Source organism: Gorilla gorilla, chromosome 4, assembly GCF_029281585.2.
Source record: "Gorilla gorilla gorilla isolate KB3781 chromosome 4, NHGRI_mGorGor1-v2.1_pri, whole genome shotgun sequence".
Classification (NCBI taxonomy): Eukaryota; Metazoa; Chordata; class Mammalia; order Primates; family Hominidae; genus Gorilla; species Gorilla gorilla.
Window position 1 is genome coordinate 25,183,244 of NC_073228.2, and position 26,447 is coordinate 25,209,690.

Genomic DNA, 26,447 nt, shown 5'->3' on the forward strand with positions numbered 1-26,447 from the left:
CAGGCTAGAGTGCAGTGGTGCAATCGTAGCTCACTGCAGCATCGACCTCCTGGCCTCAAGTGATCCTCCCACCTTGGCCTCCCAAAGTGCTGGGATTATGGGCATCAGCCACCATGCCCAGCCTGTTTTAATTCTTTTTGAGGACAATTCCCTCTATTGCGTTGAGTTGTTAAGTGCTGGGTATTTTTGAATGTTCCACATTTGAACATTTCCCCCAATTTTTCAACCGTGAATAAATGCAGAACGAGGCGGCTGACACTCAGAGTGGGGACGGTCCTGAAGCTGCATCCACAGTGTGGCCAACGGGATGTGTGAAAAATACCTATTTTTGGAGAAAACATCTCCAGACTTGGGCAGAATTCATTCTGGAATCGTTCCTTCCAGGGGAAGGGCACCATCCAGCCTTGGATGATGTCATCAGTTGCTGGGCATCCCTTGCAGTTTGGGGCACAAGACTGTAAGCTCCGTGCAGGCAGGGGCCATGCCAGCCTCTTCTTCCCCAGGGCCTGACACAACTCCTGGCCCTAAGCAGGTGCTCTGTGAACAGTGCATGAATGAATGAACGCAGGACCTGCCAGAATGCCATCCCAGTCACTGTCTGGGCTTTGATTCAAAGCAAGATATATTTTTTAAGTAAAAAAAAAAAAAGAAAAAAAAATGCCACTATAAATGGAGGGTCATGCCTGAAAAATAGGTGAAGAGATGAAAGTGTTCTGTGGAGTGTGTCTGAAGTCAAATGCTATTTGTTGAACACTGGAGGAAAAATAATTGCCATACCGCAAAGGGATGTAAATAAGGCCAACTACACAAAGGAATGATCATTATCTTTATTCATACACACTTGCTTCCAAACTACAATTAATGTTTCTAACAAAGCGTATCATGCAAACGGAGATTAGAGGTTATACAAACTGAAGAAAAAAGCAATGCAGTAATTTACACATCCATCTCCTCTGCTATATAACCAAATGGTGTTTGAAGGTTGAATGGCCTCTACATTTTGTCAGTAGGTGCTTATACAGAAGGAAAAACCTCAACCTCCGCCTCTTCCTCCAAACAAAGTTGGGGCTTATATGATGTTTTTCAATTAATGATTTAAACGTGGTATGTCCTTCACACACACAAATCATGTAGCAAAAGCAATGACTTCAAATGCTTCTGTTTATAAAAGATGTTCTGAAAGACCCTAACAGAAGGGATGTGAGGTTAATTTTTAGAAAACCTTTAGACTCAAAATAGTAACTGCCTTCATGATTGATTTTGAATATTCTAGTAAACCAACCCTTCAAGAAAAGAATTATATTCTTCCAGGAAGAATATCAACAAAAGTCTACAATCACAGGAATGGATACTCCTAAAGTTAAGCAGAGGTGACAAAGACACAGTCGTTTAATCAGAAAATGCAAAGCCACCTTTTATCTTATTTTAGAAAAAAAGGTTCTTATAAAGTGGACTTGACACCTATTTTCTGAAAAGTCGAGTTCTGTCTACTCGCATAAGTGATAACTATGAAACAGACGTCAATAGGCACGTTTGCTGCCGCCTCTTATATCTCGGGAGATCAAAGTATTTCTGGGTTGCCCAGTGGGCAAAATCCTTACAGGGCATCTCTGAATCTTCACCCAAGGTGAGAGACCTGGGGACCAGGCGGGTCTGGGCACAGAGCCAAGGAAGCATCCTCCTCCTGCCAAAAGGCGGCCACAGAGCCTCATGGAGCAAGGAAAGGGGTCCCAGAAACCCCTGGGAATCCTATTCCAGGGCTGCCTCTGGATGGGGGACACTAAAAATGTCTTTCCTGTGGTTTGGAAGTTTCTAAACCTTAAGCAGTTGTCCCCAGTGTCTATTAAAAACTCGCAGAGCATCAGTCCGCCAAGTTCCACCTGAACTTGCAGTCATTCCCACGTGGACTCCATACCCTAGGAGCATGGGAAAATCTGGCAGTGGGAGATCAGGTCGGGGGTGCTCCAGCTGACCCAGGCTAAGTCCTCCTACAAGCTCCAGGGCATTGGAATCTTAGGAAATCGTCAGTTGCTTTGTTCTAAAAACTCATTTTTAAAGAATTATTATTAAAGTTCTCTATAAAAAAGTACAAATAGCCCAGTATATTCAGTTGCTCTACTGGAATTAACAAATAATTTCTTCCTTTAGGTTAAGAAAAAGTCTTTGGAATTTGGGGGCTTTTGTGTAGGGTCACTGTAAGGCTGTTGGATGGCTGAGTGTGACCTCCACGGTTATTAACTGTCACCTGATCACACAGATGGGAGGCACAGGGGTCAGAATCCTTCATACTGTTGACCTTCCCGAAGAATCCCTGTCACTACGGAATTAACACAATTGTGGTTGACCCCATTTCTAGATGATGGCCTTCATCCATGTGTGCATCAGGTAACCTTCCCAATTTCCTGGATCTTCTAGCAGCAGAAACAGGTAACATTCCCTGGATCTGCTGCATCAGCCCAAATGGGAGGAGACAGGAATGTTGACTGTCCAGTGTATTTCACATGTAGCCCAAGCAGCTTAAGGAAAATGACTTAAAAAAAAATATTTTGGCTGGGCGTGGTGGCTCATGCCTGTAATCCCAGCACTTTGGGAGGCTGAGGCAGGCAGATCATGAGGTCAGGGGTTCAAGACCATCCTGGCCAACATGGTGAAACCCCATCTCTACTAAAAATACAAAAATTAGCTGGGTGTGGTGGCACGCACCTGTAGTCCCAGGTACTTGGGAGGCTGAGGCAGGAGAATCGCTTGAACCTGGGAGGTGGAGGTTGCAGTGAGCTGAGATTGTGCCACCGCACTCCAGCCTGGGCAACAACAGTGAAACTCCATCTCAAAATAAATAAGTAAACAAATAAAAATTTCGCAACACTCCTTGTCAAATTGGTGTGTGGCCACTAACAACAGAGCACCCTTGTCCTTCCTGGTGACTGTCATGCCTACTGCTGTCCCGGTAACTCTCACGATCACACCCTTTGGGCCCCTGGCTCAGTGCCTGTTTTGTGATTACGATTGTCTGGTGTGCCCAGCAGGGGAAACAGGCACTCCTACCCTTGTTGGGTTATAAAGAAACAGGAAATGGTGTGATGTGCACACACAAGAAATAGGTGACTTTAGAACCAACGTGAGAAAATGACTGTCAGGTGGTATCACCTTGCCGAGGCTTTTAAAAATACAAGACTGTCACTTTTTCTCTTTTCAGTACTGAGAAAACAAATTCCAGCAAAAAAAAAAAAAAAAAAAAAAACAGAAACAAAAACAAAAAAAAACCCTCCGAAATGTCTCCTGCTAAGTGGAACCAGGTGGGAACTGCAGTGTTAGTTGTTAGTTGTGCGGTGTTAGTTGTTTTTACTTCTCCATTCATCCTCAGCTGCCATAATTCTTGGCAGGAAGCCAGAGAGGAAAATGGGCAGGAACCTACTGGCCTCTGGGGTACACTGGATGGTCTGGCTCTGCCCAGAGAACTATGAGCTACTTCAAGGTGGGGAGGTGAAAGGGGCTTCTAGCAGCTGGTGGGGATGTTGTTAGCATTTGGGGGGTGTTTTCTGAGGAAGAACAGACTGTGTCCCTGGCAAAACACTCTCTTGAGGGCCAGCAGACGGAAACTTCCATCTGCACCAACCACCTCCGATGGGAAGCCGTTGACGGTGGCACCCCTTCCTCTCCCTCCTACTGCAGGCATATTTCTGGATGCACCCAAACCCTGTTCTTCTCTGGCTCCTTCCTGACTACAGCCCCCGCCTCCCTCTCCCTTCTCAGCACGTCCGTGGAGGGGGCTCTCTGGAAGTCTGCATCCTCCTTCCAGGAAGTCACCACACTCACCTAAGGACTTTGGCTCCGAGAGGTGCTCAACAATCATTTGTTGGGCTGCATGAACCTTGGTCTTTCCGGCCAGGCTTCCAGAGCTCTTGGCCCCATGGTTTTCTATCAAAATTCTGAATAAGAAGGCCTAATACGTGGCATCAGAAAGGGCAGACGGTGGCCCTGCATGGACCACACGAGGCCAGTGGATGAAAGGAAGGGAAGCACTGCCGGAGCAATAATTTTGACTCGTGGTTTCTGATCTGCCTTTTGAATTAGTTCTTGCCTGGATGTGGGCCTCACATTAACCTTGGAGGGCGGCCCCTGGCAGCACTCCAGTGACTTCCTTTCAAACCCAGCACCTGGTGACCTTCAATTGAAATGCCAAGAGACGGGCTGCCAGCCCACGGCCTGCAGCCTCAGGGAAAGGCCCTGCCACCGAGGAGTGGCCACCTTCCAAGGGAAGATAATGCAGAGCCATTTGAATGGCCTGGTGTGGTCATAGCTCCATGGGTCCTGCGGGGATTCGGACGGTGCTAGATTCTGCCAGGTGGCCTAGACCTCCGCAGGCCCTGGCAAGCAGGCAGTGCTCAGGGGCAAGGACTTCCCAAAGCATCCCCCAGGGACCTCCTGCGTGGCTGCGGCAGTTCCACAGCGCACCCCTCGCCACCATCTCATTTCACACAATACCCACGAAGGGGCCAGTACCATAGAATTTTATGAACTGATTCTGAGGCGAGCCATTGCTCATGGTTATCTACATGACAGTCTTCCAACAATAACTGTCTTTGGCTGCTGAGATCTGGAAAGCCCTAACCATTACCCACATTCAACACTCAGCAATGGATAAAGCAGGTTCCACATGACAACACTGCACCGGGCCCTGATTTTGACTGTTTCTCCCTGGGGGTTTGTTCTGATGTCTGTTGTCCCTCAGGCAGTGTGCTGGGCACCCCTGTCGGGGCATTTTCTTGGAAAACTTTGCCATATGGTCTGAGAGAGTAACAGCCAGCTGAGACAGTGAATGTGTTTCCTAGAGAAACAAACTTGTGGGTGTTGGGGTTGCAGGGAAGGCCTGAGCCTGCTGCTTGCTTTAAACAGGCAGGCTGTTTGGGGTGCTGAACAAGTGTCCCTAACCTCATGTGTTCCTCCGTGGGATCTTCCTCCTCTCTGGGGGGGCCTCGTGGGGGTCTGTCCTGCTGCTGCTCCATTCTGGGCAGGGGGACTGGCCCTTTTGTCTCCTAGGCTCTTTCTATAAACCAGTCCCTTTCCCCTCGGATCAAAGGAGGAGCACCTGGTCAGGACACGAACCCAGATCATGCACTGACCTGCAGGGCTGCAGGGACAGGGGAGCCAGGACCCCCTGGAGTCTCGATGTCTATGGTGCATAAAAGATGGCAGAAGAAATGGTTCTTTTCTGGCCGGGCCCGTTCCCTACCCCGTCTCTCCTACTCAGGGTTGCCAGGACCACCTGGGCCTCTCACCTCAAAAAGCCTTTCATGGTTGTGTGTTCTGTGAACTTCAGGCAAACAGCCAGAGGAGAAAAATAACGCGAGCTTAGCTGGGAGATGCTTCTGGGAGGAAACAGAGCGGCTCTCTACAAGGACTGACAGCTACTTTCATTCTGTCTCTGTTTGTGGTAGAACCCGGCTACTCTGAGGACCTTGCATGGGGTGTCTCACCAAAGCAGTGTGCTCCTCCCAAGGCTGGAAAGGCCAATGCCACAATGGCTGGAAGAAAGTCCTCAGCCTCTGAAAAGCACGTGCTGGTGCCTGCAGGGCACGGCTGTGTTGGTCTCACAAAGTTTGTGCGTGCTGGAGCAAACGACAGGTCATTGCAGAGGCAGCAAGACAGCATGCTTCCTGCGTGTCCAGTACACACAGCAACAGGGGAGTCTCCCCATCCCTCCCACCCCTGGAGTCAGCAACAGTCGCAGGCTGAAGGGAAGAAGGAAACACACACACACGCAAACACACAAAGGTCAGCCCAGGTGCTGCGGCAATGCCACGTGTGCACCAACGTACTAGGCAGACCGGAATCAGACACTTCCTGTTGTCCCCAAGAGGAAGAGTGGCGGAGGAACCAGGACGAAAGGTGGCATTAAGAAACTAAGAGGGAGTGTCAGCTCAAAAATAGTCCTCACCAATAAAAATTTGTTTGCAGGTAGAATCAAATACATGTATATACACACACATATGTAGTAAGAGCCTAATCTATCATGTAAACTAGCCATTCATTTTTGAAATTTTATCTACATTTAAAAAGTAATCTATCTGATACAGTGCCCATGTGCAGGGAGGGAAAGCACAGAAGCAAGGGATTCAGCTAAAACTTAATTAGAAAAGAGGATTAGAAACAAGAACCTGCACAAATAGAGCACAATTGTGTCTTATAAAATTATTATAATACTCTCTTTATACTTGATACGATTATATCAATAATATAGATTCACTTGTTATTAAGGTTTATTATAAACATGCAAAATTCATTGCATGATGCATTTGCAAAACATATTGAAATCCTTCTATCAATAAAACATCTTTGAGCTGTTAGGCATCCGGGTTTCCTGATTCTACAGCTCCAGGCCTGTCATTCAACATGAACTAGAAATGGGAACCAAAACCGTATTCTTTTTATCCCTAAGTGGACATCCAGGGCTAGAGAAGGCAGGAAAATCAATCAGTAGGGGCTGATGCTAGAGTCAACACTTCCATTAAGTTACTGTACATCGTACTTTCATAAACGACACTGCAGCCTATTAAATAAATAAGTACAAAAGGGGAGAGGGCGTACACTTCAGCTTCTTGAGAAGGATAACAAGGTAGGCAGCAAAATGTTGGTGTGTGTGGGGGTGGGTGTTGGCGAACAACACTGGTGAGTAGTGGCATGATTACTGATGGCACCCTGGATGGAAAAATAATCTCCCAGAGATTAAAATGAACATATGTACACACTGGCTTATCCTTGATCTGAAATGATTTCACACGCTTGTTCAGCAACGTCCTTAGACGATTTGGCCTCTTACAAAGAATGAAAGTATCAAGACAGTTATCAACCAAGGAGGGTACCAGATGACAGATTCACCCAACACTCATCTGAGGTTTTTTTGTTTAAACTGGTAACTGCTGGACCATGGTTGGGTTAGGATTTGTCAATGTTTGGGAACGGTGATTAGGTTTATCCCGGCCTTTCAGATTCTAGGGGCTGTTTCCATGGAGGCAGAGAATGGACGCAGTCGGTATTTTGAGGCCTCCCCCACCCCCAATCCCTCCCTGCTCACTCTCTTGGCTTCCTGTTCTTGGATTCCAAAGACGTCTTGGGTGGAGATGTTTCCTGGGGCTGGCTCACTTTAACATCTCTGGTTGGGGGATACCGATGCTGAAAAATCCACAGATGGAGGGTATGGAAAGTATATCAAATTGTACCCAAAAGGGGGCAACAGTCTGTTTGCTTTCTAGGAAGGGTTAACCTAGAGCCAGACGTAACTTCTACAGAATTAAACTGGACACTGTGCATGACGTACCATCTTCCACTAAGATAATGTTCTTGGTTGTAAGAGAGAGACCCTGAACAGTTGATCACATTTGGACTAATAACCCTACAATTTTCAGGCCTCCATATGGAATCAGACACAAGGCCGTGGCCTTAAAATTTTAGGGTTAAGGATCACTTCCCACTGCGGGGAGGGCTGGGGGCTGGGGAGGTGTTTGTTCTTGCTGGTGAGTTTCATACTGCACTCTGTAAGATGGGGTGCACAAACTGGGGGTTGACATACGAGAACCCTTCAAAATCAGACTGGTCTATGTTAGCAATAACCAGCTGATCAGGCGGTGTTAAGACGGGCTGTCCTCGTGTGAAGAACTTGTCAAAGTTCTCTGCTCCTTTGCCGCACTGTGGAGAAAAGACAAAAAGAAAGAAAGGTCAGTCAACATGACAATGCGGGAGCAGCTCTCTGAGGGCCCTCTCTGGGGAGGGGCACGGCCCTGGGGAACTCCGGGCTGGTTAGGAAGAGGAATCTCGGACGACTTGCAGGCCTATTGGATTGAAAAGCCAGGCACAGCAGACAACAATGAGTTACCCAACTGTAAACCCTGAAATACCCCAAACAGAAGCCCTGGGTGGGAACGCACGGCTGGCAATGAGGCAGCAACAAGGGGACAGCCCCTGTCCCCTCACGTCCACCTCACCGAGCAAGCGGAGCTGAGAGCAGGGAAGCCACGCACGCAGGGCTGTCAGTCACAGCTCCGTGTCGAAAGGCCAGGATGTCGGCTGGGGCTGCAGACAGTTACCCCTGGACCAAGCGACGGGGTGAGTTACTGCCCCACATCTGTTTTTTTGCCGCAATATTTTTAGTGAAGTAAAAACTGTGTTATCCTTGCCTTCCTACTGGGCTGCTCCAGCAACCCCAGCCCCTAAATTAAGCTTCAAGCGATATGAGGTAGGTGTGGCGGCAAGGCTGGGAGATTTGCACCTGGCCCAGCTAGGATTTAGCACACCTAGACAGAGCTGGCCAGCGGGCAGGCTGGGTGACTGACTGGAGCTTATTTGCAGGGTGGTCTCAGGCTGGAGGAGGTTTGCATGGCGCCCTGGGGAGGCAGGGAGAGGCCTGCTGTCTCGGCTGTTCCTCTCCTCCAGGGTCCACTGGGGCTCTCTGTGCGTGTCAAGGCTGCAGGCAGAACCGTTGCATTGGGGTCGCTGAGACACACAGCCGCTTAGGCAGCACGGCTTGGTAGCCTGACCCCAAAAGTGGGGAAGGAGTGTTCTCTTCACTTTGTCAGCCACCCACAAGGGTAGTGGCGTGTTGAAGTCCCCGGGAGCCCAGGGTGACTCTGAAGCAGGAAGAGCTGGGAGTTTCACTAAGGATCCTAAGAATGATTTTCAAGATGTTGCCAATTACTGCCCTTGGACCTGCTGCTAGCCCACAGGGCCAATATGAATTAACTCTGAGCTAGCACACATTTCAAACTAACCAGGCATCCTTGGGTCTCTAACAGAGAATAGCTCTGGATTAACTGTGAAGTGGGGTCCACCGAGTTTGCTCATCTGCAACACTGGGAGAACAATCACACCTCCTGCCCAAGGCTGTCATGAAGGTGAAATGTATGGGGTTTTGCACAGAACCCAGCCGAGGCGAGAGGCCAGCACGTGCTGCTAGTGTTCTTATAAGGCAGTTGAGTCTCAGTTGTGCTTTCTCAGCTCTTTTTTCACACTTTATCTTCTAGGAGGTGTGCTTGAGAACCTACTTTCGTTTTTTTTTTTTTTGTTTTTTTTTTTTTTGAGATGGAGTCTTGCTCTGTCGCCCAGACTACAGTGCAGTGGCGTGATCTCGGCTCACTGCAACCTCTGCCTCCTGGGTTCAAGTGATTCTCCTGCCTCAGCCTCCCGAGATAGCTGGGATTACAGGCATGAGCCACCACGCCCGGCGACAAAGCTACTTTCATTACCCTTTTCCCACCCACTTTTCATCAAATAAAACCTGCTCCTAAGTACCTGTTGAGGTGGAAAGCATGTCATAAATTCAAAGTAAGGTCTTTATGACAAACAGCTTTCCTTTCTGGGCTTATTAATTTTTTTTTCTTTTTTGAGACAGGGTCTCACTCTGTCACCCAGGCTGGTGTGCAGTGGTGTGAGCACGACTCACTGCAGCCTCAATCACCTGAGCTCAACCATTCCTCCCACCTCAGCCTCCTGAGTAGCTGGGACTGCGGGTGCGCACCACCACACCTATTTTTTGCATTTTTTGTATTGACAGGGTTTCACCATGTTGCTCAGGCTGGTCTCGAACTCCCGGGCTCAAGCAATCTGCTGGCCTTGGCCTCCCAAAGTGCTGGGATTACAGGTGTGAGCCACCGCGTCCAGCCTCTGGGCTTATTTCCATTTTAATAAGCAACCATGTACTCTTCACCCAAGGAGATTTCACACCGCAACGAATGGTGAGTACGTGGGTGATGTGTGTGGCGGGGCAGAGGGGATGAGAGGCAGGGGCTGCCTGTGGGTTCAAGTTACTCTGGGGAGCCATACAGACATGAGGCTTACTGTCACATCCATCCTGCCTCCCACATGTGGGGTAGCAAAGCTTCCACTCTCACACCCCATGTTTCCATGGTGTATTTCCTTGGAAGAGCACAAAGTACCTCAAAGCCAAGGTCAGCAGAGGCAGAATCTGCAATTCACATCACCCTATGTGCACAGGCCATTTGCAAACACCGAGAAAGGCTCTTTGAAAAATAAATAAGGGCATGCTGTTTCTTCCTAGGAATTAATCGGGAGTCTGTACTTAATTCATCAGTTAAACAAACAGAAACCAACTTTCCTTGGAATTCCACATTCAGATGACAACAGCCAAAGAAATAGCCCTCCTCTGGATATACCAGTGGTTCTCAACCAGGAATGATTCTTCCCCCAGGGAACCCATTTTTGGTCATCATGACTTGGGTGGGACAAGCCTGGCATCTGGGGGCAGAGGCCAGGGATGGTGCGGAACATCCTGCAAGGCCCAGGACACTGCCCCCGCCCCAAAGAATGATTGGCTCAAGATGTCAACAGTACCTGCTGCTGAGAAACTCAGGGATATACCAAGACTACCGTGTGAGGCTGAGTAGGTCCTAAGATCAGTGTGAGGGCAGACATGAAGCCAAACTAGGGAATCAGGCAGGAGCAGCCGTATGTGAGAGCGGAGAATGGAGAAGCGGCAGAAGTCACAAGGCAAAAGCATTTGGAGCAAGTGTGACAGCTCACTAGAGTCGGCATTGGGAACATCCTTTTGGAACCTGATTCATCAATGCTTATTGCCTGGAAGAATTCAAGTGAATCAACAGTCAGGGCTCCCAGAGGCTGGGATGTGTGCTCCTTTAATGAGAGATCATCTGTGCTTCTCTTGATACTCACTAACCAGGCAAAGATGAGCAAGAAGGAATTTCTGGAAAAAATCTAATAAAAGGACGTGAGTCCCTAAAAGGACGAGCAAAGCAAGGTAAAATGTTATCTCCCAATTTCACAGGACACATTGATGAATTTAGGGCTGCATAGATAGACGTCTAGGCTGGATGTCTGTCCTGCTCTAAATTTATCAATGTGTTCTGCAAAAAGCGTGCACAGGTCTGACCCTTTCCTTTTAGTCCTGTCTTTATGGCATTCACGAATCATCGTCCAATGGGACGTTTCCAAAAGCCATGGCTTTACTGCCAAGGAAAAATTAAAAAGCAAACTAAAAGGAGATTTCCCAAGCTCTAAAAAGGGGACCACAGAAACCTCCCCACTGAGAAGCCTGGAGAAGGAGGCTTGAGGACATCCAATTCCAAAGCTGGTGTCCAGAGAAGGGTCACTCCTGAGGGCGCCCACTGCTCAAAAAGCTAAGTACTGTGATAAAATGGGGCAAAAATCCCTTCCTGGTTAAGGGCTCGTGCTCCGCCTGTGCTGAGGTCTGCAGAGCTAAGGGGGAAGTTGTGGAGCCTAGATCAACCCAGTTGCTGCCCTGCAGTCACACTGAGTGCTGCTGTGTGGCTTCTGGTCTCAAAACTGCTCACTGCTGGAAACACCTTCCTCTTCTTTCTCACTGTAAACCTCTTTGGAATTTTCCCTGAACTCAAAGAGGGAGAAATCTCACTTTAACAAATGAAAGCTTTTCTTAAATTGGTTCACTTCGGTGGAGAGATAAGAGGCAGGCACAGGCCGAGGGCGAACAGTAGAAACTGAACCACTGAAGTTCAGCCACATCAACCACGGGACAGAAATGAGCCATGGGTGTGTCTTAGCAAGCAACGGAAGAAAGCCTGGAAGGGCTGCAGGATGACCTGAGGGTTAGATCAGTTACGAGACTCAGGAGAACTTTTTATTCTGAGGGAGATCAAACCACAAAGAAGTCCCCTTCCCCCACCAAGAGGCAGGGGGCAGCACAGCTATTTCTACTCCAGATTCGGCCTGGTGAGAAACATCGTCTCCTTTTCCACCATAGGAGGTCTGCCAATGCATTATAAATGAGCCTTCCACAGCTCTTAGCAAAAGTAGCCCTGGAAATAGACAATCTACTATAAGTCAAATTGGAGAAGATCTTGAACTACTTGTTTTCCAAGATGTTAATGTGGAAAACTACCCTCATCACCACCACCACCACCACCATTACCATCACCACCACCGTCACTACCACCACCATCACCACCGTCACCACCACCATTACCATCACCACCACCACAACCACCACCACCACCACCGTCACCACCATCACCACCACCACCGTCACCATCACCATCACCACCACCGTCACCACCACCACCACCACCACCGTCACCACCACCACCACCACCACCACCGTCACCACCACCACCACCGTCACCACCACCACCACCACCGTCACCACCACCACCACCACCGTCACCACCACCACCACCGTCACCACCACCACCACCACCGTCACCACCACCACCATCACCATCACCACCACCACCATCACCATCACCATCACCACCACCACCATCACCATCACCACCACCACAACCACCACCACCATCACCACCATCATAACCACCACCACCACCACCACCACCACCGTCACCATCACCATCACCACCACCACCACCACCATCACCACCACCACCACCACCTACTGAAAAAGATAAGGAAAACCAGAGATTTTTGGATCCTTGGAGAAAGGAAAAGCAGTAGATTCAAGAAGGTACTGCATTCCTAATGTGGAAGAGATTCTTCCTACTATCAATGATCTAACCTTACTCATCACCATGAGCTTGATGGGCAATGGCCTCGGGTGCCATCTTGGAGCTGAGCAGGGAGCAAGAAGAAGCAAAGAGGCTAAAGGGCTGAGGGGGCGCCTAGCATGACTGCATGAACGCCAAGTGAATGAGTAAAAAATGACTGCAGGCAGCCTCCCGCCACTCCTCAGGGATGAGGCAGGCAGGTAGATCACCACCTCCATTGGAAGGGCAGCCTCTACAGCAGTCTGTGACAGCGGGCAGGTGTGGCTGTCCATGGCCTCAGAGCTCTAGGCCACCCAACAGCACATGGCCGCTAAAAGTAACATTTATACCTTGTGAGCAAAACTGGGCTGGGTGTGTACTGTCTCCACCTCCAAAGGTCACCCGCGCCTTTCGCTGACTGAGGCTTTTGCCCTCTGGGATGTGACGTACCACACGATGGGTATGGGACAGAGATAAAGGGGAAGAGGACACTGGGGTGGTCAGACCCAACCAGTCAGCGTGTGACTGCTGAACTCCCTGAGACCAGGCGATGTCGGCACCCAAGGGAAAGTGGGGACACAGAGGGGAGAAGGATGTGGCCAGAGATCAAGAGCCCCAATGTATATAGCTTTGGCAAACTCAGTGTATCTCTCTGCGAAGGTAAGATGGTGATGTGACCATCCACCTTCCCAGGCTGTTGTGAGGATCCAGGGAGCTAGTGGGCATGAGGCCCTTCCTCAGTGAGGAGGCAGGACAGACATAGGGTACACCCTGCGAAGCAAGCACTAGCATGTAAAAGGCATGTGATCGATCTCTGAGGGATGAAGGAACGTTATTAATAAGCTACCTCCCTCTTTCTGATCTCTGGATTCAGGAATGAACTCCTTTGTCGTTTTTGATATTCCTACCCATTTGGTCAAACTTCAATGAATGCAACGGACCCAAGAGAAATCAGGCATTGGTAAAGATGTTACAAAGCATGAATGACACGGACTCTGAGTGGAATCTGGGATTGCAGTGTGACCCCACTGGAGCCTTGTGTGGCAAACACATTGCTCACAGCCCCTTTCCTTCTGTGATAGGGTGTGGGGGAGACTGAGATGCAATGCAGGAGTTGGCTTCGTGGCTGATTCTTACCTGGGAGAGGCCTCTGAGCATGAGCAATACACGTGTTGGTCTCACCCCTGCCCTTTACCTCGGCGTCTCAGTCATGTAGAATACAACCCCATGGTCTCCGCTATGGGAATTATGGGAAATATGAGTAGCTCAAAACACTGCTGTTAAAAAGCAAAACCAAACAAAACCCAGAAGAGGAGGAAGGATGCAGAACAAATAAAGAGTAAAGGGATGTTGCAAGACTATGGAGAAAGGAAACCTAACGAGGTGGGAGCTATCCCTTACGATGACCAAATGCAGGAGGTGCTTCATCGTAGGGGAACCCTTACTTGTATTCAGGTCCCAGTGCTGGGGTACAGTGGAGCGCCTTAGCAACCGCATTGCCACCATCTGCACAGCTCTCTGACTCGTGGTTGCACAGCGTCTTCTTTTAAGTTAAATAACAACAGAAATGGGCTGGTGCATTTCGCTTGGGCTTCCTGGGAGGTAATGTCCATACTAAGGAGCCATCCAGCAAAGGGGTCTGGCCATTGGTCTGCCCTTTCTCTGAAGATTAGCATGCTCAGGGAACGGGCTACGTGCATGACCAACACAAGCAGGGGCACACGGTTAAGGGTTATAAAGTGGGGTTAGTTTGCTCATTTAGTCACCCAAGGTTCTGGAAACGTGCTCACCGAAGACCTGGAGGCCCACTGAAGCCAGTGCATTTTGGTACACAAAGTCTGGAGAATAAGAACGGACAAAGGAGAGGATTTGGAGAATAGTCAGTTCCTGGCCTTGCAAGTCCAGAATCAGGAATGGACACGCAAAGAATGCTATAAACCCACGTGAGCTGATGCGGAAACACCTCTCGGATACATTGCTATGTGAAAGACGCAAGGTGTGTTTAACACAGCACAACCTCATCTGTGTATACGTTTACACATACAGAAACTTTCTAGAAGGTTACAGAAAAGATCATGAAGAGTAGGACCAGTAGCTGGGGAGATATCTTTTCATTTATGCCCTTCTCTACCACTTAACTGTTCATTTCACCATATAGAGAGAGCATGTTAATAGTAATTTTTTCTAAGGGATTGGGACCCCTTTCACCTCCTGCCAACTTCATATAGTCGTTGGTTTCTCTGACAAAATTAAACAGTACTCAGCTCACCTACAGCACCGCAGCATTATCTCAGAAAGGGAAAACTCTGTTCTGGAGGAAGGCTGATTCCGTTGATGAGTTTGCTGATAGACAGAGGCCATAAGCCACACATTGAATGAGGGGATTCCTGTAGGTGTGAGAGCCACGTGTGTATGAGGGTGAAGGTTCTGGCTTATCATGGGCTGTAATCTATGGAATAAAAACATGTACTCCATTTGGTCTTTATGTTAATGGCCAGATTTAGAGGATTTAAAGCTCTTTTTCCAAGAAAAGTTGTAATGGCCATCGTTGTTGGAAACCTTCACTGCCAACAATGGAAACCTGTCAATTCATACACTTTGATGTACACAGGGTCTGTATTTATGCCGTCACTCATCATTGAAGCTCCCTGAGGCTTGCAGTAGTGATGCTTATTTATATTATTAGTTTAAATGTCTCATTTCTTCCAATTTCTCTGCTAAGCAGAAAAGTATTTGAGAGAGTAATGATTAAAGAATAGGAAAAACTGCTTGCCTCTAATTAGCCAAGTAAAAGGTGCTGTCTTAGACTAGTTTAGAGGCTTAAATCAAACCTAGATACAGCATGATGTGACTTCTGTAGTCTCCAATGGCTGGTTAGTGTTTGTATGTTGTTGACAAACCTTCCCATCTTGAGATCTCAATTTTAATTGGCATCATTGTTACTGGCCCAACAGAAAGGTCAAGAGAATGAAGCTGCCTGCCACCCTAGAGAACTGATGAGATGTGGCCCAAGCTGCCTATGGTATCTGATCCGTGAAACAGCCATGCCAGGGACCCTCCCTCCTCCTTTTACCTGCAGAGCCCCTGCACTACATACCTAGCTTGCTGGAGTAATTATTAAAAGAACATAGTACCAGGAGATGTCCTTATGTTCAGGAAATACACATGGAATTATCTAGGTGTAAAGAAGCATTAACTCTGCAGCTTACTCTCAAATGGTTCAGAAAAAAATAAGTATATATTAAGGTTGGTGCAAAAGTAATGGCAAAAAAAATGAAAAGTAATGGCAAAAACCGCAATTACTTTTGCTCCAACCTAACAGATGTGCATGTCTGTACCTACACACAGACAGAGATACAGAAAAAGAATGATACCGAGGTCAGCCTGTAATCTCAGCACTTTGGGAGGCCGAGGCAGTCAGATCACCTGAGGTCAGGAGTTTGAGACCAGCCTGGCCAACATGGCAAAACCCCGTCTCTACTAAAAATATAAAAAAATTAGCCAGGCGTGGTGGCAGGTGCCTGTAATCCCAGCTACTCAGGAGGCTGAGGCAGGAGAATTGCTTGAACCTGGGAGGTGGAGGTTGCAGTGAGCTGATATTGCGCCACTGCTCTCCAGCCTGGGTGATAGAGCGAAACTCCGTCTCAAAAAAAAAAAAAAACAAAAAAAAAAACCCCAAAAAACAAAAAAAACAATATAACACGAACATGCTAAAATGTTCACATTTAGGGAACCTGGGTAAAGGAATACAGGAGTTCTTTAAATTACTTTCCTGGCCCTTCTACAAGTCTGAAATTGGAAATTATTTCAAAATAAAATTTAAAAAAAAAAGGATCCTTGCACCAGCTTCGATAATTAAATGATCATCAAGCTCTCTAAACAAGCTAATGGCACTGGGAAATGAAGGACTTTGTGGTGACTGGGAAAAGGAACCCCGACTGTGTGTTCTCACTACAGGGATGTCCTCAACGTTCTTATTCTCTTTGGCTCTTGCTGTGGGTCATTGGAGACAATGTCCTGAAGAAAGTTCTATTTTTTTCTGCCTTTTAAAAAATAGAATACTTAAAGTAATTTCACAAAAAAATGGCCATCTGTGAAAGGTCTATTTCCAATGTGCTCTGCCTAACCACTCTGGAATACATGTCTTGTGTTAACATTATAGATTAATTTCTCCCTCTCTAATAACCATTTAAGTACAGTGAATGATTCTGGCTTGCCTATGAACTAGCTATTCTGCTCCTTGGTGCCAACGGCTAGAACTAAAAAAAGAAAAATCAATTAACCTTATGCTCCTGGTATTTGTATAAACTGCTACTGATTACAAGCAGGATGAGTGGAAATTTGAAGGCTGTTCTTGGCCATTTCATTCACATTAATTATAAATCAGAATAAAAAGCTACAAAATTCAAAGTGACGGTGGATCAGAATCGTGGAGCTTTTATTTTTCTGGCAAAGCCGAAAGTGCTTTCCTTCCCTCGGTGAGCCTTCTGGTTGCTGGGCCAAGCTGCTGGCTGCACCCTCCTCCCCACAGTGCCTCCACGCTCACCTGACGCTGGGAGGTAGGGTGGACATCCACTGCTCCTTCAGTCACTGAAGATTACCCTTTCCAGAGGCAACATCTGTTTTAAACTTAAAATTTCTCCTTACATAGACTCTTCTGAACATTACGGGTCTTTTTTTTTTTTTTTTTTTTTTGAGACGGAGTTTCATTCTTGTCGCCCAGGCTGTAGTGCAATGACGCAATCTGGGCTCACTGCAACTTCCGCCTCCCAGGTTCAAGCGATTCTCCTGTCTCAGCCTCCCAAGTAGCTGGGATTACAGGTGTGTGCCACCACGCCCAGCTAATTTTTGTATTTTTAGTAGAGACGGGGTTTCACCATGTAGGCCAGGTTGGTCTCGGACTCCTGACCTCAAGAGATCCACCCGCCTCGACCTCCCAAAGTGCTGGGATTACAGGCGTGAGCCACCACGCCTGGCCTACAGGCCTCTTTTTGATGACTTGGGTTTGTTGTTGAGAACATCAGGCTGAACTGATGGCCCTCATTGAGCTGACGGTCCTCACTGAGCTGACCGTCCTCATGCCCTGGGAGCAGAGGATGCTTCACATTGTGCTTCCTTGAAGAGATCCCCAAAACCAGCTCGTTTTGTGTTTTGCTCATAAAGAGGAAGAGCTAGTTGTTGGCTGCCTGTGTCCAGGGCTCACAGCACTGCTGTCTGTGGTTGTCTTTGCTTTTGTTTTTACAAAATGATCCCTGCGAAGTGATTGTCCCATCTTCCAGAAAATCATCATCTTCACGGTGGCACATGGTAGCTTTTTAGGGACAGACATGGCTCTGTGCAGGACAGGACTCTCCCACTGTTGACTGCCACAGGGGCAGGTTCTTCCCTCACATCTCAGCCTCCAGTCTTGCCACTGTCAGGAGAGATGACCACCGCCATGGGACCCTGCCACCACCAGGGAGTCAGCCACCACCAGGGGAGATGGCCACTGCCAGGGAAGGTGGCCACTAAGGGAGATGGCCACTGTCCCGCACACCCGATGCTGGTCACTCTCCTCTTTCTGTTCTCCTTTACGTGTGACCTTATACAGAATCCAGCCCACACCTGTACTGCAGATCTTGATCTTAATGTCGCCGTGAGATGGAAAGTCCCGTGCTAACCTCCTGATGGATCACGGCATTGTGAGATGCTTTTTGCGCTGGGATCGCATTTTGCATGGCACTGCGGTCTAAAGGTTAACTTCAGTCAAGTCACTCTGGCAGTCAGAAAGAGGGATTAAGACAGCACACTAGAGGAACCATGATTCCCTGATAAGCTCTGTGGCTGTCCAGCAGTGGAATGCTTCTACCCTCCTTAGGGAAGTCAGTGATTCTGGAAGACTCTTTCATTGGAGGTTCAAAAAATTTAAAAATTAATAAAACAAAGATGTTAGACTCCTGATCCTACAAGCTCAATCTGATCTGTAGAAGCAGTTTGCAAATAACTGTGAGAACCTGAAGTCCCGCTACTGGTATTTGGTAGCAAGCAAAGGTTTAATTCCATGGGAGCCAGGAGCATCACCGCACTTGAGAACAGCTACCTGTCCTTAAGCCTGCAAGTCTCAGGGAAACTGACTCACCAGCGCTTGCTAAAAAACCATCAGGCAGACTTCACCAAGACAGAAAAGGTTGGTGAGCCAGGATTATAAGAACTGCTGAGAGGCGAGAGCCACTCAGAAATGGGCTCACGGTGAGAGTCGCTAGCTGTGTGACGTTTGCCTGATCGTTTCTCCAGCAGCACTATTTAGGCTGGCATTGCTACGTCTCTCTTTGAAATAACAAAATGACCCGTTAGAGAATGCTCAGCTCTGTAAACACATTTCACTTTTCAGTTAGCTCTGGATCAGGAAACTACAGTACATTTTTCACCAAGGAAGCTGGAACACCACATCCCAGAATAACTTTTCTACGCCGCTAGTTCTCTCCTGCTGTTTGTATTAACCAGAGCGTATTGTGCAGCTTCGACTTCGGTTGCTTTTTGCTGTTCTAAATGTCCTCTCCAGCTACTGGAATGGCTCTTGGCGTGGTGTCTCTGCCCCAGCGTGTCACCACTGAACAGAGCGCAGTCCTCAGAGACCGCTGAAGGTGGTGGCACCGGCCCTTGCATGACATGCTGCGATGAGCCTCACTCGGCTGCCTGGCACGGGGCAAGGACTACAGGAAACAGCTCTCAAGAGGCACATCGCTGCCCTTCCAGGAACCAGAGCTTGCCCCATTTATCTCTCTGCCCTTGACGCTCTCCGCTTTTGAACACAGTGTCTACGGGTCTCCCTGCAGCCACGTGCTTCTATCTTCACTGTCGTTGTTCCCTCTGTGGGTCCATTTCCTGTCTGTCTGTATTCTTTCTAGCTCCTTCCTCTTTTGTGCACTGGTTTTCCAGCAGAACACGGGCTTCTGCCTGAGAAATCTCTTCCTTCCTTCTGGCCAGAGCTTTTACCAAGCAGGGCCTTTTGCATGAAACCTCCAGTTTTAGGGCCTGAGTCGACAATTTCTGCCTCCGTTTGTGAGTTCAGGGGCTATTTCTTCGCAGCCAGGGACCTTATCCTTCCTTTATCCTTCCTTCTTAATTTTAACCAGCATTCAGTTAAAAAACAAACAAAAGGGGGGGGGGGGAGGGACAGCATTAGGAGATATACCTAATGCTAAATGACGAGTTAATGGGTGCAGCACACCAACATGGCACATGTATACATATGTAACAAACCTGCACATTGTGCACATGTACCCTAAAACTTAAAGTATAATAATTAAAAAAAAAACCCAGCAAACAGTAGCACTCCAGGAATAAAATATAAACAAACACTGCTCCTAACTCAGCTGCCTGCCATGGGTACAATTTTGCTTCCTGTGATTTCCGTGGACCACAGAGAACAGTTCACATTCTTGCCTGCGGAGCCAAGTCGCCCTGTTGTCTTCCCTATATCCAAGCTTAGGGCCGAGTATCCACAAAACATGGGAGACTATGCAAATAAACACTCTCTTCTGCCATAACGTGGCAATAAATAGAAAAAGACATGTTTTATGGTTGGTTTTGCTGCAACTCATCTCTTTCTGGAAAGTGACTGACAAGTAATTGGATTTTGCTCAACCCTCAAGGTGGGGTCAGTATGCATCTCTACATTGTTCCTATAAAGAAACTAAGCTGTGTTCAAGATGCTGTTGCATAACCTTCATATTTTAATTTAAGACAACAAATAAATATTAAAGGCAGAAGAGGAAAAAAAATAATCCCTAACAGAATTTTCTACTGAGGCCACTTGCAGCACCATTAATCACTCTCCCCACCCCCAAAAACCTCCAGACCAGGTTTTGTATGTTGAGGGGCAGGAGCCCGTGAGTCCCCCCTGAAATCAGTGTGCAGGGCTGACTAAAGAAAAGGCGGGGGTGTCAGATACAAAAGGGCCTTATTTGAAACGATGATTCAGGAGGAAGTCAACTGACCTGATTAATTTTAGTTTTTCTTCAGTGTGTGCTAAAAATATCTTCGAAAAATAAAATCCAGTGGGCTCACCAACAGCAGTTTTATTCTTGGGGTAGAGGACACAGAGGCACACATGGTGAGGAAGTTGCTGCTCTAAGAATAAGGCTGTGTGCCACCCAGTTGGCAACTGTGCCACCCCAGGCGGGTCCCCTGGCCTGCTCATGGGGCACCTGTCAGAGGAGATAGATTTGAGTGAAACCAACAGGGTGATGCTTCTGAAACTGACTGTGGCATAAAGCAGCTCTCTGCAGTCCCCGGGCAGAGGCACAATGGGGAGCTGCCTGATGCTGGCCAAGATGGTGGCAGAGCTGGAAGGCACAGTCCGCCCGGCCCTTAGCAACAGGACGCCCTTGGAGGCTCTGCAAAGTGGCAGGTGGTGAGTGAGGAGGCTGACTTCTTAAAGGCTCTCAGTTTACCTCTAGAGATATAAACACGAAAGGCACTTGCTGGCCGCAATCAACAATTAGGGCCCGCAGCTTCAGCGTCAGGGCAGTTGCTGAGATGGAGCGATGGTGCAGTAGGTGAGGACAAAGACTCGTCCTGGTTTCACCATCTATCAGCTGTGTGTCTTCTGGCAAGTTACTCAGCCTCTCTGTGACTGTTTCCTCCACTGCAAACTGGGGACCATAGTACCCATCTCACAGGGCTGCTGGGATGACTGAGTGAATTAATATTCGTAAGGCACTCAGAACAGGGCCTGGCACACAGTGTTTAAATAAATGAAAAAAAATGGGAATCAAACAGGGAGAGTGTGAAAAAAGTTGACAACATTAGAATTGGTGGCTGACACTCACTCCCCGCAGTGGAGGCAGTGGTGGAAGAGGGGGCGGGGCCCAGGCCCTGCCTAGTTGCTGGCTAGGACGGGGTTGTGCTTCAGAGCTCCCTTCGGTGCCAGGCAAATCCAGGAAAACCAGAGACAGACACGAAGCCTGAGTCCTGCTGAGGACTGAAGGCTGTGAATATGGCCCTGCTGGGTGCGAGTCCACAAAGTCCAGACCTAAAGCACAGCTGCCCTCACTTCCTAGTTGTGCGGGGGTGCTCTACAGCTGTCCAGCTGGAGGATGAAGTGTGCACAGGGTTCCCCTCCCTGCCTTATCGGTCCTTACTCTCTGAAGGCAGCAGGAATCCTGGCTGCTGAGGCCACAGGACTGAGGACAAGGCTGAAACCTGGCCCGTTTCCTCACCCTGTACAAGCCAGGGGCCACCGGCCTCCTCTCTCCAAGAAAAGAGGTGAGTGGGATACTCCCAGAATTTGGGGACATGGGGTTCCGAAAACAGGCTGCTTTTCTGGACTCACCACTTTGGGCTTGAATGGTGGCTGGATCTCCCTGTTCTCCAGTTTTTCCCAGTCGATCCTCCGGAAGAAGGCATGTTCTCTCACGTCCCTCTCCCCCTCAGGCCCACAGCCCAGCCGCTTGGCTGGGTGTTTGGTCATCAGCTAGAAAGGAAAAGGAGAAAAGGAGAACAATGGATGTCAAGGGTTCCCCACAGACAGCACCTTCCATTTGCCTAGCTCTGCCTACAGCCCTGACTTTGTGGACGCCTGGACAGCATCTCAGAGAGCTGACCAAGACACTCAGTGGCTTGTACGAAGTGAAGCCAACTCACAAAAATGACATTGGCAAGAATAGCCCTTCCTATGGTGGTTTTCAAGACAAGGGAACAAGGAAGCAATCTGAACCCATGGCCAAATGGAAGAAGAATTTAAACAGACATCTCACATGTTGTCTGTTTTGGAGACACCATGCTATACATGTATCTGGTAATAAAAAAAAAAGCATTCAATCACTAAAAATTGTGTGTGCTGAAAGCATCACAGTCTAGCATCACAGAGGATGCCATAATAAGCATCATATGTCTATGTATTGTCTGGGCCAAAATGTTATCAATCAAAGACTCATAGATTAGAAAAATAAATGCTATAACAAGGAAGGCGACTAGTTAATTCTGACTTGCCCACTGCAGGACACAGAGACAAACACTGACTATGAACTCTCTGAAGGCAGAAGCCAGTTCCTCCCGACCTCAGTATCTCTTCCAAGTGCCTTGCTCTTGGATGACACGTGACAAATGCCTCACAAATGATCACACTCACCAGATACTGTTAAGGGTATATTGTACTCCATCTTGCTAAGCCTGAAAATAGCTTTGTGATCTAACTCTTGACCATTCAAAACTAGACAAGTCATGATCAGCAACTCTATTCTTAGAGCATTTCCTCAACCAAAGTGTGTGCATATCTTCACCAAAACACATGCCCCAGAAGGTTCACAGCAGTTCTGTTTGTAACAGCCTCAAACCAAAGCAGGAACAATCCAAATAGCCACCAGAAGTAGAATGGATAAGGAAACGATGATGTGTTCACACAGTGGAACACCGCACAGCAATATGACAGGAGGAACTATGGCCCCACACAGCAATGCAGACAAAATCCTCAATCACAATATTGAGTGAAAGCAGCCAGGCCAGGAGCAACACTGTAAGGTTCAGTTTGTGCAGAGTTCAAAACAGGCAAGACTAATCCATGCTGTCCAAAGTTGGGGGGCAGGTTATCTTGGGGCGGGGTAGTGACTGTAGATGAGACAGGAGAGGGCTTCCAGGGTGGTGGAAGCATGGTTTCTTGAGCTGGGTGCAATTACATGGGTGGATTCATTTTGTGAAGATTCATTTATCAGCATATTGATGATTTGTGCCGATTGCTGTATGTATGCTATAGCTCAAGAAAAGTGTAGCAAAGAAAGAACTAAGTCACACCAAGTAAGACAAGAGACGAGAGCACACACTTTCTAAGGGCCTCTGATGACATCTGGTAGTCCCCACCACAATTTTATGAAATGGATTAGAATGAAAAGTGCAGTACAGTCATTAGGTGACTGGGCCAGAGTCCCAGGAAGTATTGGGATTCCAATCCATTCTCCTGGCCTTCACTTTCCCCACTGTGCCCTGCCCAGTAGAATGGATAAGGAAACGATGGTGTGTTCACGCAGTGGAACACTGCATAGCAATACGAAAGGAGGAACTAAACCCTCAATCACCATATTGAGTGAAAGCAGCCAGGCCAGGAGCAACACTACAAGGTTTGGTTTGTGCAGAGTTCAAAACAGGCCAAGACTAATCCATGCTGTCCAAAGTTGGGGTGCTGGTTATCTTGGGGCATGACACCAAGCCCCAACCCTCGATGGCCAAAATGCAGTGGTGTGGGTTTGTGGTGTTTCTGCCATCTCTCTTAGAAGTGTGGGGAAAGTATTTCTCCTACCAAAGCTCTTGGTCCATGATCACAAAAGGTATCCAAATCGACTTACTCCTTTGCAGATAGAAACAGCCTCCTTGGACAAGGATTTTGGATAGGAAACGTTGTGCTCCATGATAGACTGAAATAGCTCGTCTTCATCTTCACCATCAAATGGAGGCTGTTCCAGAAAAAAAGAAAGATGGGAAAGTATTTAGGCAGAGTAATTCATTCACATGGTGCCTGAAGAGCCAATTCAGCACCAAGGAACAGACCAGGTTTCTCAGCCCCACCACAGGCTGCACAGTTTGCTCAGCTAACTTGAGGGTTTATTTGATCATCTTTAATGAGACTGACGGTTGTGTGTTTTTCATTTTTTCCCCTCTGTCTCGTTAATTATCTTGCCCTGGGCAACCCAAACAAACTTTAGGGAAAGTGTTTTTGAGTAATGTTTTTAATGATTTGCAAATAAACTATGATTAATCCATTAATCTTGTGATTATGTGCTAAAAATCTAATTACGATCAAGTTAGGTTACAGATGGCTTTGTGGTCAGAAGGTGGGGGTGGCCGGTAGAAAATGCCAACACTTTCATTTGGGGTGAAGGGGACTTGAGAATGTGGCCTAAGAGGATGTTCCCAGTAATTCACACTGGGCCTCTGACCCAACAAGCAGCTGCTCTGAGAGAGGGCCTTCCAGCTGCGCAGCGGCAGTGATGGGACCTCAGCTTCCATTGGACTCCTCCCTCATCCGCTTTGACTGGGTTTACAGTTACCAGGCTGAGAGAGGAAGGCACGGTGGCCCCGTGGGAGCTTGTGGCTTTAGAGTCAGGTGGATCTGGACCAGAATTCTAGCTCTACTAACTTCCCAGCTGGGTGTCCACAGGCAAATGACTTAGTTCTTTAAAACACAGTTCTCCAGGCCGGGCGCGGTGGCTCACGCCTGTAATCCCAGCACTTTGGGAGGCCGAGGCGGGCGGATCACAAGGGCAGGTGATCGAGACCATCCTGGCTAACACGGTGAAATCCCGTCTCTACTAAAAATACAAAAAATTAGCCGGGTGTGGTGGCGGGCACCTGTAGTCCCAGCTACTGGGGAGGCTGAGGCAGGAGAATGGCCTGAACCTGGGAGGTGGGGCTTGCAGTGAGCTGAGATCGCGCCACTGCACTCCAGCCTGGGTGACAGAGAGAGACTCCGCCTCAAAAACAAAAACAAAAACACAGTTCTCCAACTTGTAAGATGGGGTTTCTGGGAGTAAAGTGCCTTGTATTTTATGTTGTACCCAATAAGCGCCGAATGAAGGCAACTTAGCAGTATTATTATTTAAGACAGAGCAACTCTCTTGGGAGGGGCCTTGAGCACCTTCTAGGAGGAAAGGCTGAGCTCACAATGCCCTTTGAACTTTTTCCTCCAGCATGTCTGTAGTCCTGAGGGATCCATCACTTCCCTGTCACTCTGGCGGGATGGCACAGGAGGAAAGCGTTCACAGGAAATTCCGCAATGCTCCCCCTTTGGCTGCGTAATCTTGAGCTTAGCGTCAGAAAGGCAGAGCAAGGACCAGCGCTTGTACAGAATCCTCTTGTTTAATCTTGAGATGTTCCTTTCTCATGGGAAAGAGGAGTCAGTCACTTTGGCTGACACGGGCAGGTCACACAGTGATGGTGTTTGGCTTAATTTTGAACTGAATCCTGGATCACAGGTAACTTCGCGGTAGTCAGAAGGATGCCCTTCTTATCAAACATTTTCTCCCAAGTCAGAGGCAGCCGTTGAGCCAAGTAGATCCCTCCCCTCAACCACCACCCTCAAATCACCTCAACCTGTTCATCCAACACCCGGGACCTGACCTCAGTCCCCTGCCCAGTCCTTGACAGGAGCCACGTGCCCTGAGGGAAAGATGCCAAGTCTACAGAGAGCCCCAGTGGGAGGACAGAGAGAGGCCTGGGTGTCTGGTACCACTCAACATTTTTTGGTCTGGAAATACAAATCAATAGGCCTCTTTTTCTGTTGTAAGTGCTTGGTGTAAGGAAGGTTCAATTTGGTGGAAGCTGCAGGTGGGTGAAGAGAGCTAAAATGAGCCTGCCTGTGAGGGACTCAGAACAGGGCAGGGGCAGCTGGCCACAGCGACTTCCACCAGCAGGAGCAACATGGAGCCTGAGAGGCCCCCAGGGCAGCTTGGGGGGACACCCACCAGGGGGTGCAGGCTGCCGACGGCCACCTGTGTCAGCAGGGACAGCTACCTGTGCCATCAGGGGGACGTGTGGCTTTCATCTGTAGAGGGCAGGGCAGGGCAGGCAGGCTGTGGTGGGGGAGAGCTGTGATGGAGCTACAGTGCAGGTCATCCTTGTGTCCACCCCACCGTATCTTCCCTGCCTAACAGCACGCAGCCTGCTTCTTCTGGGCATCTATTATATGATACCCATAACATTTCTCATTTTCCCTAATCAGTGATCCATAAACCTGGCTGAGTTTTGGCGAAGGAGATTTTCGTAACTGAAACAAATGTAGTAGCTGGGCGTGGTGGCGCACGCCTGTAATCCCAGCACTTTAGGAGGCCAAGGTGGGTGGATCACCTGAGGTCAGGAGTTCAAGACCAGCCTGGCCAACATGGCGAAACTTCATCTCTACTAAAAACACAAAAAATTAGCCGACTGTGGTGGCGCATGCCTGTAGTCCCAGCTCCTCGGGAGGCTGAGGCACGAGAATCACTTGAACCC

The 26,447-nt window shown here is 48.3% G+C and overlaps 1 protein-coding gene across 2 annotated transcripts in view; it reads right to left on the reverse strand.

The window, feature by feature from the left end:
* Positions 1-812: 812 nt before the first annotated feature.
* PRKCA (protein kinase C alpha) overlaps positions 813-26,447 on the reverse strand; it is a 498,125-nt gene continuing 472,490 nt past the window's right edge. For both annotated transcript variants that reach the window (XM_004041114.5, XM_063706165.1), the window contains 3 exons: positions 23,807-23,914; positions 21,802-21,942; positions 813-7,686 (listed from right to left, as the gene is read on the reverse strand). In XM_004041114.5, coding sequence (XP_004041162.1) covers positions 7,522-7,686; positions 21,802-21,942; positions 23,807-23,914 — 414 coding nt within the window. In that variant the 3' untranslated portion in view covers positions 813-7,521. The remainder of the gene's footprint in view (positions 7,687-21,801; positions 21,943-23,806; positions 23,915-26,447) is intronic.